Source organism: Microtus oregoni, unplaced genomic scaffold (genome assembly GCF_018167655.1).
Source record: "Microtus oregoni isolate MIOR12 unplaced genomic scaffold, Mior012 000007F_ref0000211, whole genome shotgun sequence".
Classification (NCBI taxonomy): domain Eukaryota; kingdom Metazoa; phylum Chordata; class Mammalia; order Rodentia; family Cricetidae; genus Microtus; species Microtus oregoni.
Window position 1 is genome coordinate 44903852 of NW_024543066.1, and position 13035 is coordinate 44916886.

General features: G+C 51.4%; 1 protein-coding gene across 2 annotated transcripts; it reads left to right on the plus strand.

Moving 5' to 3' along the window:
* The first annotated feature begins 2577 nt into the window (after positions 1-2577).
* Positions 2578-10672, plus strand: Treml2 (triggering receptor expressed on myeloid cells like 2). 2 transcript variants are annotated; one of them, XM_041655089.1, is made up of 5 exons: positions 2578-2644; positions 4659-4979; positions 8744-9116; positions 10005-10111; positions 10395-10672. In XM_041655089.1, the coding sequence occupies exons 1-5, from the start codon at positions 2578-2580 to the stop codon at positions 10490-10492; spliced, it is 966 nt and encodes a 321-aa protein (XP_041511023.1). In that variant the 3' UTR covers positions 10493-10672. The 2 variants fall into 2 exon arrangements, with proteins under 2 accessions (XP_041511023.1, XP_041511024.1); XM_041655090.1 differs by having other exon boundaries at positions 8900-9116.
* Positions 10673-13035: the final 2363 nt, after the last annotated feature.

Consider the following 13035-nt stretch of genomic DNA (forward strand, 5'->3'; position numbering starts at 1 on the left):
AGGAGCCTCTTGTACATTCTAAAGACTTACCTAATGCTCACAAAGATAGGTCACACACAAGCACGGCAAAATATGGCCCAAGATAGCTTGACTATGGACTGTCTTCATTTCAAGATCTCCACAGTCACTGAAGCCGCTTTCTCAAAAAAGAAAAAAAAAGGGGGGGGGGAAGAAGCTAGAGAGACGGCTCAGCAGAGGACCTGGGTTGGGTTCCCAGCACCCACATGGCAACACACAACCATCTGTAAGTCCAGTTCCAGGGGATCCAGTATCCTTTTCTGCCCTCCACAGGAATCAGGCACATGTGTGGAGCACATACATGCAGGCAAAATACTCACAGATATCAAATAAAAATATTTTTTAAAAATTAAAAAAACTAAACCTAGGGAGAACGCTTATTTATTTTTGAGATAGGATCTCACTATGTAGACCAGGCTGACATCTGGGTCTCACTATGTAGACCAGGCTGGCATCTGGGTCTCACTATATAGACCAGGCAACTACCTTTGCTGAGATTAAATGTGTGCACCATCACACTTGGAAAAATCTTTATTATTTAAAGTACATGATCATCTTTGTCAACATAGAGAGTGTGAGCACCAGGGTAAATGAAATCTTGTCTCAAAACAATAAAAATAAAAAATAATGGCATCATTGTAATAAAAACTTAGTTAACCAGATTATACACATTATACTTATATGGTCTTAATAAGTAGCTATTCTTTCTCTTTTTCCAAAGCTAACCTTCTCTTGGAGTGATCTCAACAAAGTATATGTATGTGTGTGCCTGCGTGTGTCTCTGTGAATGTCTCTCTGTGTGTGTCTGTGTGTATGTGCCTGTGTGTGTCTGCATGTGCCTGTGTGTATATCTGTGTGTGTGTCTGTGTCTGTGTGTGTGTGCCTGTGTGTGTCTGCATGTGCCTGTGTGTATATCTGTGTGTGTGTCTGTGTCTGTGTGTGTCTGTGTGCTTCTCTGTGTGTGTGTGTGTGTGCCTAACATTTATTTATTTTGTCTGCGTGTCAGAGGACACCTTGCTGGAGTCAGTTTTTCCTTCCATGGTGTGACTACGAGACTGGAACTCAGGTCCTCAGGCTCACCAACAAGCTCCTTTACCGGCTGAACCATCTTGCCAGTTGACTTGGTTGGTTTGGGAGTGCAGTTTAAGGGTACAGTCATCTTGGTGGGGGAGTCAAGTCAGTGAGAGCCATAAGCAGTTGGAAAGCAGAGTCACGAGTGAGTCAGGCAACTAGCCTTATAGAAGACTCAGCGTTGGGCGCAGCCCCTCCCAGGAACTTCTGTTCACAGCATTGAATACAATTCTCCCCACAAAAGATAAGGTGTCTCAGTATCCCCTTTGAATGCCACATCAGAACCCTTCAGGACAAGTGTGTCTCGTTCTTTTACCCATAGTGTCCAAGGCCTAATGAATGAATGAGTTAAAAAATACGAGATGTTTGAAGTGATCAAAGCTAAAACCCCTTTGTCTGGGATTTGGGAGTTCAAGTTCATGCTAAAACTGTGGCTTTGCAAATCGGAGGACGTTCTGTTCAGTGGCCTGAACAAGCAGAGGGAGCACATATAATCATGGGTTTGCAGAGCTGTTGGACACAGTAGAGTCTTGATTCTTTGGGGACTGAGGGAAGGGTGGAGTCTTGGGCCAAATGCTGGGTCATTTCAACTAGAGTTGGGTGGCTGTGGAAGAGAGATATGACTGAGGAAAGGAAGTTGAGGGGATAGGAGCGTGCTCTGAGAAGCCTAAGCCGGCAGAACAAGGGGAGGGAGGGGCTTCGAGAGCACAGTAATCTGAGAGGAGATGGGGGAGGTTTATTGTGTGTCACGAAGCCTGGGAGTCTGGGCGGAGTGAAAGGCTAGAGAGAGCCTTGGTTGAGTTAGATACCACAGGAGGAGCAGCAGAGAGGGACAGAGTCAGGGGCAAGTGTGGAGTGTGTGAATGTGGGTTTCTAAATTTGCATATTTTCCCCACGACAAAAAAAGACAGCACGTGAGTCTGTGAGCGGTTATTTGCAACAGTGAGCAGGAGCCGCCTGTGTGAGCAGCTGAGAATCGGAGGGTCAGGGTCAAGGTGGCGAAGGAACGCGTTTCACCAGACTTAAGACCTTCCTTGGGCAGGAGTATCGAGGCCTGCCAGAGAGCAGCAGCTCCCGAACCTCCGAACCCAGGAGATACCATAAAGTTTGCGCAGAATGTCCCAGAAGCCGACCCTCCAGTTCCCTGGGTGGACCGGCCACGCTGGATGAGGAGACGCCCCAGAGGATCAGGTTTTCCGTAGAGAATCACAGAGGTTGTGGTTGTTGAGCTTCTCCAGGCCCAGGGGCCCCAGGACTGGGTGGAACAGCCACACCTGCCGGCAGTTCTGAGGAAGAGGGCGGAACCTGCCAGCGCCCGCCCTCCACTGGCTCTCCCCAGGCTTGCGATAGGCTCTCCTGGGTCACTGTGTGCCACACGGCCTCACTTCCCGAAATGGGCAACTGTATTTTTTAGAGTCTGACATCCCTCCCTGGTTGACCCAAGTGGCATGCCCGGGGTCAGTGTGGGCCCTAGCCCCGGGTGACTGGATGGAGCCATGGCCTTCCACGTTCCTGCTGCTGCTGCTGCTTTTGTGGTTACAGAGCTGTGTCTCAGGTGAGAGGTGGGGTGAGAGAAGAGAAAGACCAGGTCCTCCTGTCTGTCCCCCATTGCCTTTTCGTGCTCTATTGTCTTAATGTTTCCTGGGGGCGGAGGCTGGGCTGACTTGGTGGGTCTTTGCCAGAGACCTGTGAGAAAGTCCCTGCTCCTATGTGGTCCCAGGGAGAGCTCCACCAGGCCTCACATGGATGGTGTAGCTGTATCCTCTACTTTGGCCTTTATCTGCTGGATTTCCTTGGTATGGAGAATTTCCTCCAAGAAATTACTGGCTTGGCGTTTGTCTGTCTAGAGAGTTCTGTCTGGTGCTGTTGTGACTCCTCGTACGTGTCTGCACACTTCGAATTCTGTTTTCCTTGGAAAGCTGATGTCATATCCGGTCCCTCTGCTCTGACCTGCAGGGAACAAATCCTCAAAGGCCTTTCGCTAATCTTGGCTACTCTCTGCGGGAGGCTCACCCATTCTTGCCTTCCTGGCTGCCAAGGCAACCCCTTACCACTTCCTGTTCCGTTCTGGGTATGGTGAGGGCTGGCAAACCCACCCCTCACTGTTTGACAGAAAGTGAAGACATAAATGAACCACGGACCCTAGAGGCTTCCTCCAGGTGCCCCTCTGTTGCTCTGCAAGGAGAAGGTTCTTCTCGAAACACAGCTGAGCTGAGGTGAATTTGACAGGTCTGCTCTGTTTGGTTCACTTTGCAAGGGAAGAAGATTAAGAGTGTCAGCTACAGTGGCAAGTGGTTTCGGGGGTCTTAACTGTAGCTCCTCCCTCCCTCTGCCCCCTGAATCATTCTGCCACCTCTAGCTCTACTCTCTCTTCAACAGATTGGGTTAGGAAGGACACAGACCACATTCATGTATTCATTCATACTCCTTTGTATGTGTGTGTTACATACGCGTGTATAGGCCATCCACACTCTTGCCCCACCCCCCCCCCACCCATTGCTGGGGTAACAGGTGCACAGTGATGGTGCTTGCTGTTTTGCATGAGTCTTGGGTTTGGAACTCAGGTTCTCATGCTTAGGAGTCTTCATAAACCATCTCCCCAGCCCTTTTTCTCTTTAGAGACAGGGTTTTGTTTCCAGGCTAGCCAGAACTCATTAGATATCCCAGGTTAGCCTTAAACTCTAGCTCTTCCTACCTCAGTCTCCCTCATGCTGTTACAGGCTTGTGTCACGTCTCACCCCAAGATAAAGAGACCAGGCATGTCTATCCTGTGCTCTGCAAGCCCCATGCATCCTGGGATAGCTATGGCTTGCCCAATACATTTGTAGACCTCAAAGTCAAGTTGCAACATCGAACCATTGGATTAACAGTGAATAATGTAGCATTCACTGGCCAGCTCATCAGCAGGACCATAAGTCTGTGTGGCCTGCTTATCTTTGGGGTTTATAACGATGGATTATTTGAATATTAAGCACCATGGACAGTACTATTTAAAGGCCTTCAGCAGAGGGCGGAGGTGTGGCTCAGTGGTGGAGTGCTGGCCTAACACGCTTGAGGCCCTGGGTGTGATCCCCAACACACCATACAAAACCAATGGGACAGAGCGGAGAGGGACAGAGGAGGAGAATTATTACGGGGGGAAATAATTCTTCATCGCTTTCCTAGACACGGGACCTTCTTGTCACCACAGCAGTTTGTGCGCTCAGGCTCCAGAGCTTGGTGACCTGTTTGTGTCTGCACATCTGTCTCAGGCAGAGCCCTGGTCAGTCATGAAATACTGGACATCCCCGAAGACCAGAAACTATCAGAGAAAGGGACAATATCCGGTAGAGAGTTCCTGCTAGGGCTGCTTCCTCATTGGACTGGGGTCTCCTCCATCAGACTGGGAGCGAACTGTTAGGGGGCCCTGTGCTTCTCTCATCAACTCCCTGAGGGAGGGGCTGTGCTCCCCATCACCCTGAGTTCCACAAATCCAGGGCTGCTGCACCCTTCTTTCACCTCCTGCTGCTGGTTTCAAGATGTCTTTCTCTTCCTCTCCAGACCGTGCTCAGAAAGTCCTGTCTCCCCAGGTCCCTCCAGCGAGAATGTGTACAGGAAAGTGTGGCGGCGTGAAGGGGAGTCTCTGACTGTGCTGTGCTCCTACAAGAACCGCCGGAACCGCGCTGAGAACAAGGCTTGGTGCAAGGTCAGGAAGAAGAAGTGTGAGCCCAGCTTCATCCGGAGCTGGGTGAAGGGGCCCAGCTACTCAATGCGGGATGATGCCAAGGCCAAGGTGGTCCATATCACCATGGAGGCCCTCAGAGTCCAGGACTCCGGTCGATATTGGTGCATGCGGAACACGGCTGGGAATCTCTACCCGTTGGTGGGTTTCCAGCTCGAAGTGTATCCAGGTGAGCAGACCCAGCCAGCGCTGGGATGGGTGGGATAGTATAAGAATAAGTGATTCTTCACTATGGACATCTTCCTGTCTCCATTTTATGGACAAAGAAAATGAGCTTTATCAAACTCTGTGTGGCTCTGACCTTGTCCTGTGTGGAGGAGAGATGGAACTCGGGACCATGTTTTGTCTTCAGTTGTCTGAACATCATATACTCACTGTCGGGGTGTGGCCGGCACTGTTACCTGCTTTGAGAATATAACATCATACACTCACAGTTGGGGTGTGCCTAGCACTGTTGCAGGCCTTGAGAATATAACAGTGAGCAAAACCAGGCATAGTCCTGCCCTGTGGGGAGCCCTGACAGTCACACGCCATCTGACCAATCAATGGCACAGAGTGCATGTGCTGAGAAAGCAATGATGAACTAGTTGCTTGGTGTCCGCGGCTCCAGGAGAGAAGAGCTCTGTCATGCTTGGAGAGCACCTGCTGGGGCAGCCTTATGAACAAAGGCCCTGCAGAGAGATGCAGCAAGGCCCTCAAAAGAACAGGTGTGGCTGGGCCACTCTGGCTGCGGGGGAGACGATTAGGGGAAAGGAACAGTTAGGTTTATAGTAATTGGTCACATTTATTTGTTTGTTTGGGGGCAAGGTCTCACTATGTAGCCCTGCTGGACTGGAGCTCACTGTGCTGACCAGGCTGACCCTGAATCTCTGACCACAGAGATCACACTCCCTCTGCCTCCCAGGAGCTGGGATTAAAGGTGTTACACCCGCACCAGTCCGATGCATTGCTTCTATTTAGGCTTACAGTCAAGTGGTTCTGAGTTCAATGATACAGAGCTGCGTCTAATTCTGACTGCAAAGGAAGAGAAGCATGCTGTATCTCATGTTGCTCTCCCACATGTGTGTATATGTAAATGTATGTGTGGGTACACTGTGTGTATGTGGAGGCCAGAGGTCAAGCTCAAGTGTCATTCCCCAGGAGCTGTCCTCACTGTGTGTATGTGGAGGTCAGAGGTCAAGATCAGGTGTTGTTCCCCAGGAGCTGTCCTCACTGTGTTTATGTGGAGGTCAGAGGTCAAGCCCAGGGGTCACTCCATAGGAGCTGTCCTTGTTTTTGAGACAGGGTGTCTCTCTCTCTGGCTGGTAGTGTGCCAAGTGGGCTACACTGCTCCCCATGCCCAGATTAAAAGCACTCACCAGTGTGCCCAGGTCTGCATGCCTCCAAGGCCAGCGCTGGACCGACTAAGCCATGGCAGCCCCATTTCTGTAAGGCCACAGTCACTGCTGACAAACGGTGGGGGAAGGAGAGGAGGCAGTGAGACCAAGGGGCCTGACTGGAAATAGCAAGGACTTGGACAAGTGGGACTTGGGCACCTGGGGCTTCTTAAGACTCTGTTTATTTTGGAGTGAGGAAAGATTTTCTCAATGGGGAGAATGGAGGAGAATATTGACTCTTCAGTTGCTGGGGGGTGGTAGCATTTATGTAGTGGGGAACCACCAAAAAGTTCATATGGAGGGAAAATCGAGAGCCCTGTTTTGTCATGTGAAGGCATGTTCTAGATTCAGGTAGAGAGAGGAAGCAGGCAGTTGAAGTGTTAATGATGGGACAGAACTTGGGTGTACACTTGGAAGTGTCTCTGTGAAGAGAGTCAAGGGCATTTAAAGGTCACGGCTTAGGGCTGTGGAAGAGACTGTAGGATAAGGGGTCTCTCCAGCATATCTCAGTAGAGCCGCTCATCACAACAAAGGGGATAGGAAAGTCTCTCTCCTTGTACAGAAAGATGAGAGAAGAGTCTAAACAAGATGGGGTCCCCACACTTATAGGACAGGAAATGGTGGGGACCCAGGAAGTGTCTGGGGAAAGCCATTGTTGTTATTAGTTCGCCCTCCACCGGCCATGCCCTGCTCCCCTGACCTGAGTGCATCCCCATCCTCCCTGGTCTGAATCAGGAAGAGCTTTCCCTCCCAGCTGTGGTGCTGAATCTCATCCTGTACTCTAGCTCCATGCCAACCAAGAAGCAGGAGAAACTGACCCTGGGGTCTTCACTTGGAGGGATGCCATCACGAAATAGGCTTATTTTTTTGCCATCAATTCTCTTATCAGTGCGTGCGTGGATGCGTGTGTGTGTGTGTGTGTGTGTGTGTGTGTGTGTGGCGCGCGCGCACGTGCATGCGTATGTGTGTTGTGTGTGCGTGTGCATGTGCTCTGCCTGTGGGGCCAGAGAACAACTTCAGCTGTCATTCCCAGGTGCCATTGCTCTTTTACTTTCTTTGAGCCAGGGGTTGTGATGAGCCTGAACATGCCAAGTAGGTTAGGCTGTCTCTGGCCAGTGACCCCAGGAATTCCCCTGTCCGTGCCCCCAACATGGGACTGTAAGCCTGTGCACCATGCTTGGGTTCCTGGGGCTGAACTCAGGTCCTCATGTTCACATGGACAGCACCACTGATCGAGCTGCCCCTCAAGGTCTTCATTTTCTGCTTCTCAAGGGTCATTAATCTTGGGGAGGTTTCTACTTTGCCCATGTTGTCAGTTGAGAGAAAAAACCATCTCCTGCCCATGGCCATGTGACACTTGATGCCAAACCTGACGATCTGGGATCCCTGGGCCCATGAAGTAGAGGAGAGAACTGACTGCTACAGGACCTTTGATCTCCATATTCATATCAGGAATGTGTGTGACCCCCAAATAAATAAACGAAAATGTAAAAATGTACTTAAACCTCAGCCCAATTACAACTCTAAGAGCAGGGTGTGCACCACCCCAGAAACCAGGCCTTGTAGCCCAGGACAACTGAGTAGGGACACAGCTTCTCTCCTGCCAGGCTCCTCCATCTTTTCTCTCCCCTACATTGTTATTCAGGCTTCATTGCTTAGAACAATGGCTCAGGCCTCCCTGCATAGCGACCACTGGACTCAGGAATGTCTTTTCCATGCCTTGTAAGGGAAGGAAGGGTTGTAAGTCTTTCTCTGTCTTGCTCCTGCTGAGACAGACCTGTGAGTCCCCACAAGACTCAGAACTCCTGATTGCAGTTCCCACATGCTGTCCAGAACCCATGCTGCTATTGGTGAAATGAGTTAGGATGATGTCAGAGGGGCAGGACCTGCTCCTGGGTGTCGATGTGTACCCTGAGGAGGGTGACTGACCACAACTGTTTGCAGTTTTCTCTTGAATTTGAAACCCTTGACTCCTCTCTGTCCCCAGTTCTAACCCCATCTCACAATTATGAAGCAGCTGCCTTTATACAGCATCATATTATAGAAATCTCTCTTAAACTCCAAAGGGGCAGTGAGATGGCTCACTGGGCAACAGCACTTACCATCAAGCCTGGTGACCTGGTTCAAACCCCAGGACCCAGAAGATGGAATGACAGAACTGACTTCTGCAAGTCGTCCCCAAACCTCCACATGTGTTCTGTGGCACATGTACACACACAGATACACACACTTACATGCTAAGTAAATGCCATTTTAAAGGAAAGTTCTTTGGTGCTCTTGATTGACCGGGGAGCTAGGAAGTCAGATGACACTGTGCTGGGGACCAGCCCCGACAGGGGAGGCTGAAGAGAGTGTGTTAGTGTCCCCTTCCTCACGTGTCTACGTCCTCGTTCCTGTCTCCCTCTGAAACAACACACAGCTGACACTCAGAAGCCAAGCCCAAAGTCACGGAGGGCAGATTCTCCTCAGTATCTGTGCAGCTGAGGGGCTGTGAGGTCTGTCTGTGGAACTCAAGTCTCTGCCTTAATCTAATATTTCCTCCTCTCTGGTCCCTCAGCCCTCACAACTGAGAGAAACATTCTTCGCACGCATCTAACCAACACCCTTGAGAGTGGATTTGTCACAACGGGCCAGGTCCGCATTTCAGGCCCTCATGTGCCCTTCACCCCTGACGTGTCTGTGTTCACATCTGGACTCCTCACCTTGGCCTCAGGGACCACCGAGCCAACCCCTGTGACAAGCTACAGTTTCACCAATTCCAGTGGCACCGTCACAGAGCGCGGGAGGAACACAAAGAACCAGCCAGTGACGTTGTCTCCTAGTGATGTGAGACCCTTCTCTGCTGATCCAGTGACCACCTCCACCGAGTTCAGACACCTGAGCAGCAGCTTGTCCACCACGGGGATGTACCACCCGTCAACCCCCAAGAGGTCATGTGATATTCTCTCAGGCGAGGCCCCAGCTCTGAGAGTCCAACAGACCTCAAGAGGCCGCTCTTGCGTCCACTCTTACTCCCTATTGCTCCCCATGAATTCAGTGAGGTCAATGCTATTCAGCAGTGGATTATGGGAAATGGAAAGGGCCATAAAGGAAGGCAATGCGATGAGGGTCAAGACAAAGGATAGAGAGGAGAGCGCAGGGCCAGGCGAGGGACTGAGGAAGGGAAGTGTGGTTGTTTTACTTGGATTCCCCCAGACCCTGAGACAAGGAGCAGCATTTTACTCTGGCACTGGGAAGAGGGTGAGGACCCAGAGAATGGAAGTCGGCTGGCAAACCGTGCTGAGGCAGCCTCTGCTGTGCACACAGGAGCGTCCTCCCACTGGGCATCCAGTGTCAGGTGCCCACTCAAGGCCAAGGGAGCTAGGACAGCGATATGCCACCTTCTGTTCTCCACTGGTGGGGGCAGCATTAGGGCGCCAGCACAATGGGCAGTGCAGGCCCTGGTGTCACGTGGAGAGGGATCTCCTGCAACAGAAATCGGGGTGGGGGCAAGAGGGGTCCTCAGTCACTATGGAGGCAGCAATCTTGATGTCATGAGCCCCATAGGGCCATTGTGAACTACCCTTGTCTTCACTGATGGGGGTGGAGGACATGCTGGAGGAGAGGTGACAGTGGAGATGCTGCCTTCTGCCTGCTGACTCGTCCATGACTCCACTGTCTCCTTTTCTCTTCCTACAGCTCATCCCCAAGAGGGAGCATCTACCTGGAGGGTCGCTGTGAGGTTACCCACTGGGTAACCTCTGTGCTTCTATCTGCCAAAGGAAGCTGTGACCAAGATTGGAACCCAGTCCTTACTCTCTCCTGTCCTGCCTCCTCAGGTCCCAGGAGACTTACCTCACTGTGACGATGGTAGTGCTGACATTCCTTCTGACGCCTGTGGTGTTGGTTATGGTCTATGGCTTTTGGAAGAAGAGGCACATGGGAAGTAAGTACAGCCACCCCTGGAAACCAGGACCAAGATCTGAGTCTCTACTCTGAGGATTGTGACACTGAGACTTTGGCTGGGGAATAAACCTCTGCCTGTGTCCAGTCAAGATGACCAGTGACATCCAGGGAGGAGGAGGGTGGTCAGGCATGGGTGGTTCCACATGTCCCTTATGGGGATGAAGGAACAATACAGAGGCCAGAGAGGGTCAAAGGTCACCCAGGGGCATTGGGGCACTGAGAGCAGGGCATGGCCTTTCTTCATCTCTCCCTGTTTGTTGTAGGCTACAGCTTGGGCAACGACTCTGCTAAACCCTGGATACATCTTCCTGAAGGACCAGAGACACTGTGGAAACCTGCTTGGTATAAGATAACTCAGTGATCTGGAGAGCTGACGCCAATGAACTCAGAGGCCAGAGAGGACCGAAGCCCAGACAATGGCCCTGGGGCAGGAGCACAGTTCAGCTGCCTTCCTTTCACCCAGGGCCACCATGTCCTCAGTTTCCCTCTGTTCCCTACAAACATCTCCATATGTTTGGAGACAAGAGCCAGACTCATGAGCCCTTGGGCAGCCAGTGTCTATAGAGTCCTATTCTGGATGAGAAGGGACAGAGACTAAGACCTGGGATCACAGAGGAACTGGTACAAGGAGGTCCTAGAGCTGACCAGGGCCACGTGTCTTCTGATGTGTCCTGACTGTGGCTGCTGGTCCCTTCTGTCCTAGAAGCCTGAAGTTTACACATGACACTTGGTTCCTGTCTGCCAGCCTCTCTCAGGTCAGCGAGAGCCTACAGGTGCAGGACCAGCCTTTTCCAAGATGGCTGCAAAGGCTGAACCTGGCCTCCCCCGATTCCAGTTGCTTCCCCCATGCTGCAGTGATGAGCTCATGGAGGAGACTGAGACTAATCATTGGCGTGTCTGAAGCCCCATGGAGAGGGCCCCTCCTCCAGACCGTGGGGTTGACCACTTAGAAAAGATTACATGGAGCTGTCCTGCATAGAACAGCAGTGGAAGGAGGACTAGGTCTGGCGAATTGACACCAGATTCTAGGCTGGAAAAGATGGGCAGACACATGGGCACACAGACATGGACATATACCCATACCCACTCACACAGATAGAGTGACGCAGAGACAGGCAGAGAGAGAGAGAGAGAGAGAGAGAGATCTGGCTTTGGCCAACAAAAATCCTGCTATGAGCCATCCTTCTACATGAGCAGCAGAACCATATCTCCAGGCAGGAACAGAGAAAACAGAGCCCAGGGTCCAATGGCCCTACTGACTCTGCCTCCTTCCTATGCACAACCCAGACTTGGCCTCTACTATCGAGATCATTGGTAGGGTTGAGCAGGGACTGCTGAGGGGTGTGGGTCTATGGACTGTGTGTGGGTTATGGGCTGAAGGCCGTAGGCTGTGGGCTGAACCATCACCCTAGTAGTGGTGCACACTAGCCCACGGAGACTTGAAAGGTCCCTGATCCAAATGCAACAGCTACACCCTCAGCCCCGAGTCAGGGACCTCCTAATGGCACAGCAAACATCACAGTCAGGAGGGTGACACAGCTGGGGCCTTGGTCACACTCCAGGATGGCTTTGTGGAGAGAGGAGGAGCCCAAGGTGTAACCTTGGACAGAGAAAGGAACAACTTCCAGCAGAGCTTGACCAAGGAGGAACTAGGTTGAGCAACTGACAAATCAAGTTCTAGAAGAAAGGACAGACAGACGCATCCACAGGTATCACTGGCTCGCTGGCCATCTGCTGAGCCACTGCTCTAGTGAGAACCTGGGAGGATCAGCTCACACTGCTGCCAGAGTGCCTCCTCCATTCCTGTCGCTCCTCTATTCCTGTCCCTCCTCCATTCCTGTCCCTTCTCCATTCCTGACCCTGCACCTTCCTTGGCCCTGACAGCCCTGTTTCCTGGGCAGCAGATGGACAGGCGGGCAGGCATAGGATCCAGGGATCCCTGTGTGAACCTGACCAAGCCACTAGCCATATCTGGGCCTCAGTTTTCCCTGTCTTATGATAGGGGACAATAATTCCTACCTCTAAAGAGTGTTTGGGGGTGCATTGTAATGACATAAACACTGTGCAACCATGCGAGTGTCTCCTGACTACTTTCTTGATGGTCATTCCTGCTCCACTGTTCATTAGGAACTGAGTTTTGCTTTAGTGTCTGCTCAGCTGCTGTGACGGAAACACTCTGACCAGGGGCTGCAAAGAGGGCCCCGTGATTAACATGCTTATTGTTCCAGCAAGGACCTAGGTTCAGTTTCCAGCACCAACACTGGGCAGCTCACAACTGCCTGTAACTCTAGTTCTGGGGTATCTGATGCCCCTTTAGGCCCCCTCAGGCATATGGTGCATATGAACTCTTACAGATACACACAAATACACCCAATCAAAACATCTTTAAAAAACTACAAAACCCAGACACTCTGGCCAAAAGCAACCTAGGGAATAAAGGGTTTATTTGCGTTATGTTTCTTTGTCACAGTCTGTCTTTGAAGGAAGTCGGGACAGGAACTCAGGCAGGACTGAAGCAGAGACCATGGAGGAATGCAGTCTGCTGTCTTGTCTGCTCACAGGCCTGTGCTTAGTTAGCTTTCTTACACAGCGCAGGACCGCTTGCCCAGGGAATGGTGTCTCCCGCAGTGGACTGACCTCCTCTATCAGCTACAACCAAGACAGTTCGCCAGAGACTGGTCCACAGGCCAGTCTGATCAGGGTGATCTCTCAATTGAGGCACTCTTCTCTGGAGACTCCAGGCTGTGTCTAGTTTACATTTGAAGCTACCTGTCTACTTTCTTGCTCTCACCTTGTCTCCTCCCATCTAGGCTCACACACGGATGGTGCAGCTCTGTGCTGGTGGCTGCATCAGTTCCTTTTCAGTTGCTGTGATGGACACCATTGTTGGGGACTGTCTGGTCC

Excerpts from the sequence above, each read along its gene's own strand:
- Treml2 (XM_041655089.1), top strand. The coding sequence starts at position 2,578 with ATGGAGCCATGGCCTTCCACGTTCCTGCTGCTGCTGCTGCTTTTGTGG. Across the intron at positions 4,980-8,743 it reads CCAGCTCGAAGTGTATCCAG|CCCTCACAACTGAGAGAAAC; the intron begins GTGAGCAGACCC and ends CTGGTCCCTCAG. Across the intron at positions 9,117-10,004 it reads CACCCGTCAACCCCCAAGAG|GTCCCAGGAGACTTACCTCA; the intron begins GTCATGTGATAT and ends CTGCCTCCTCAG.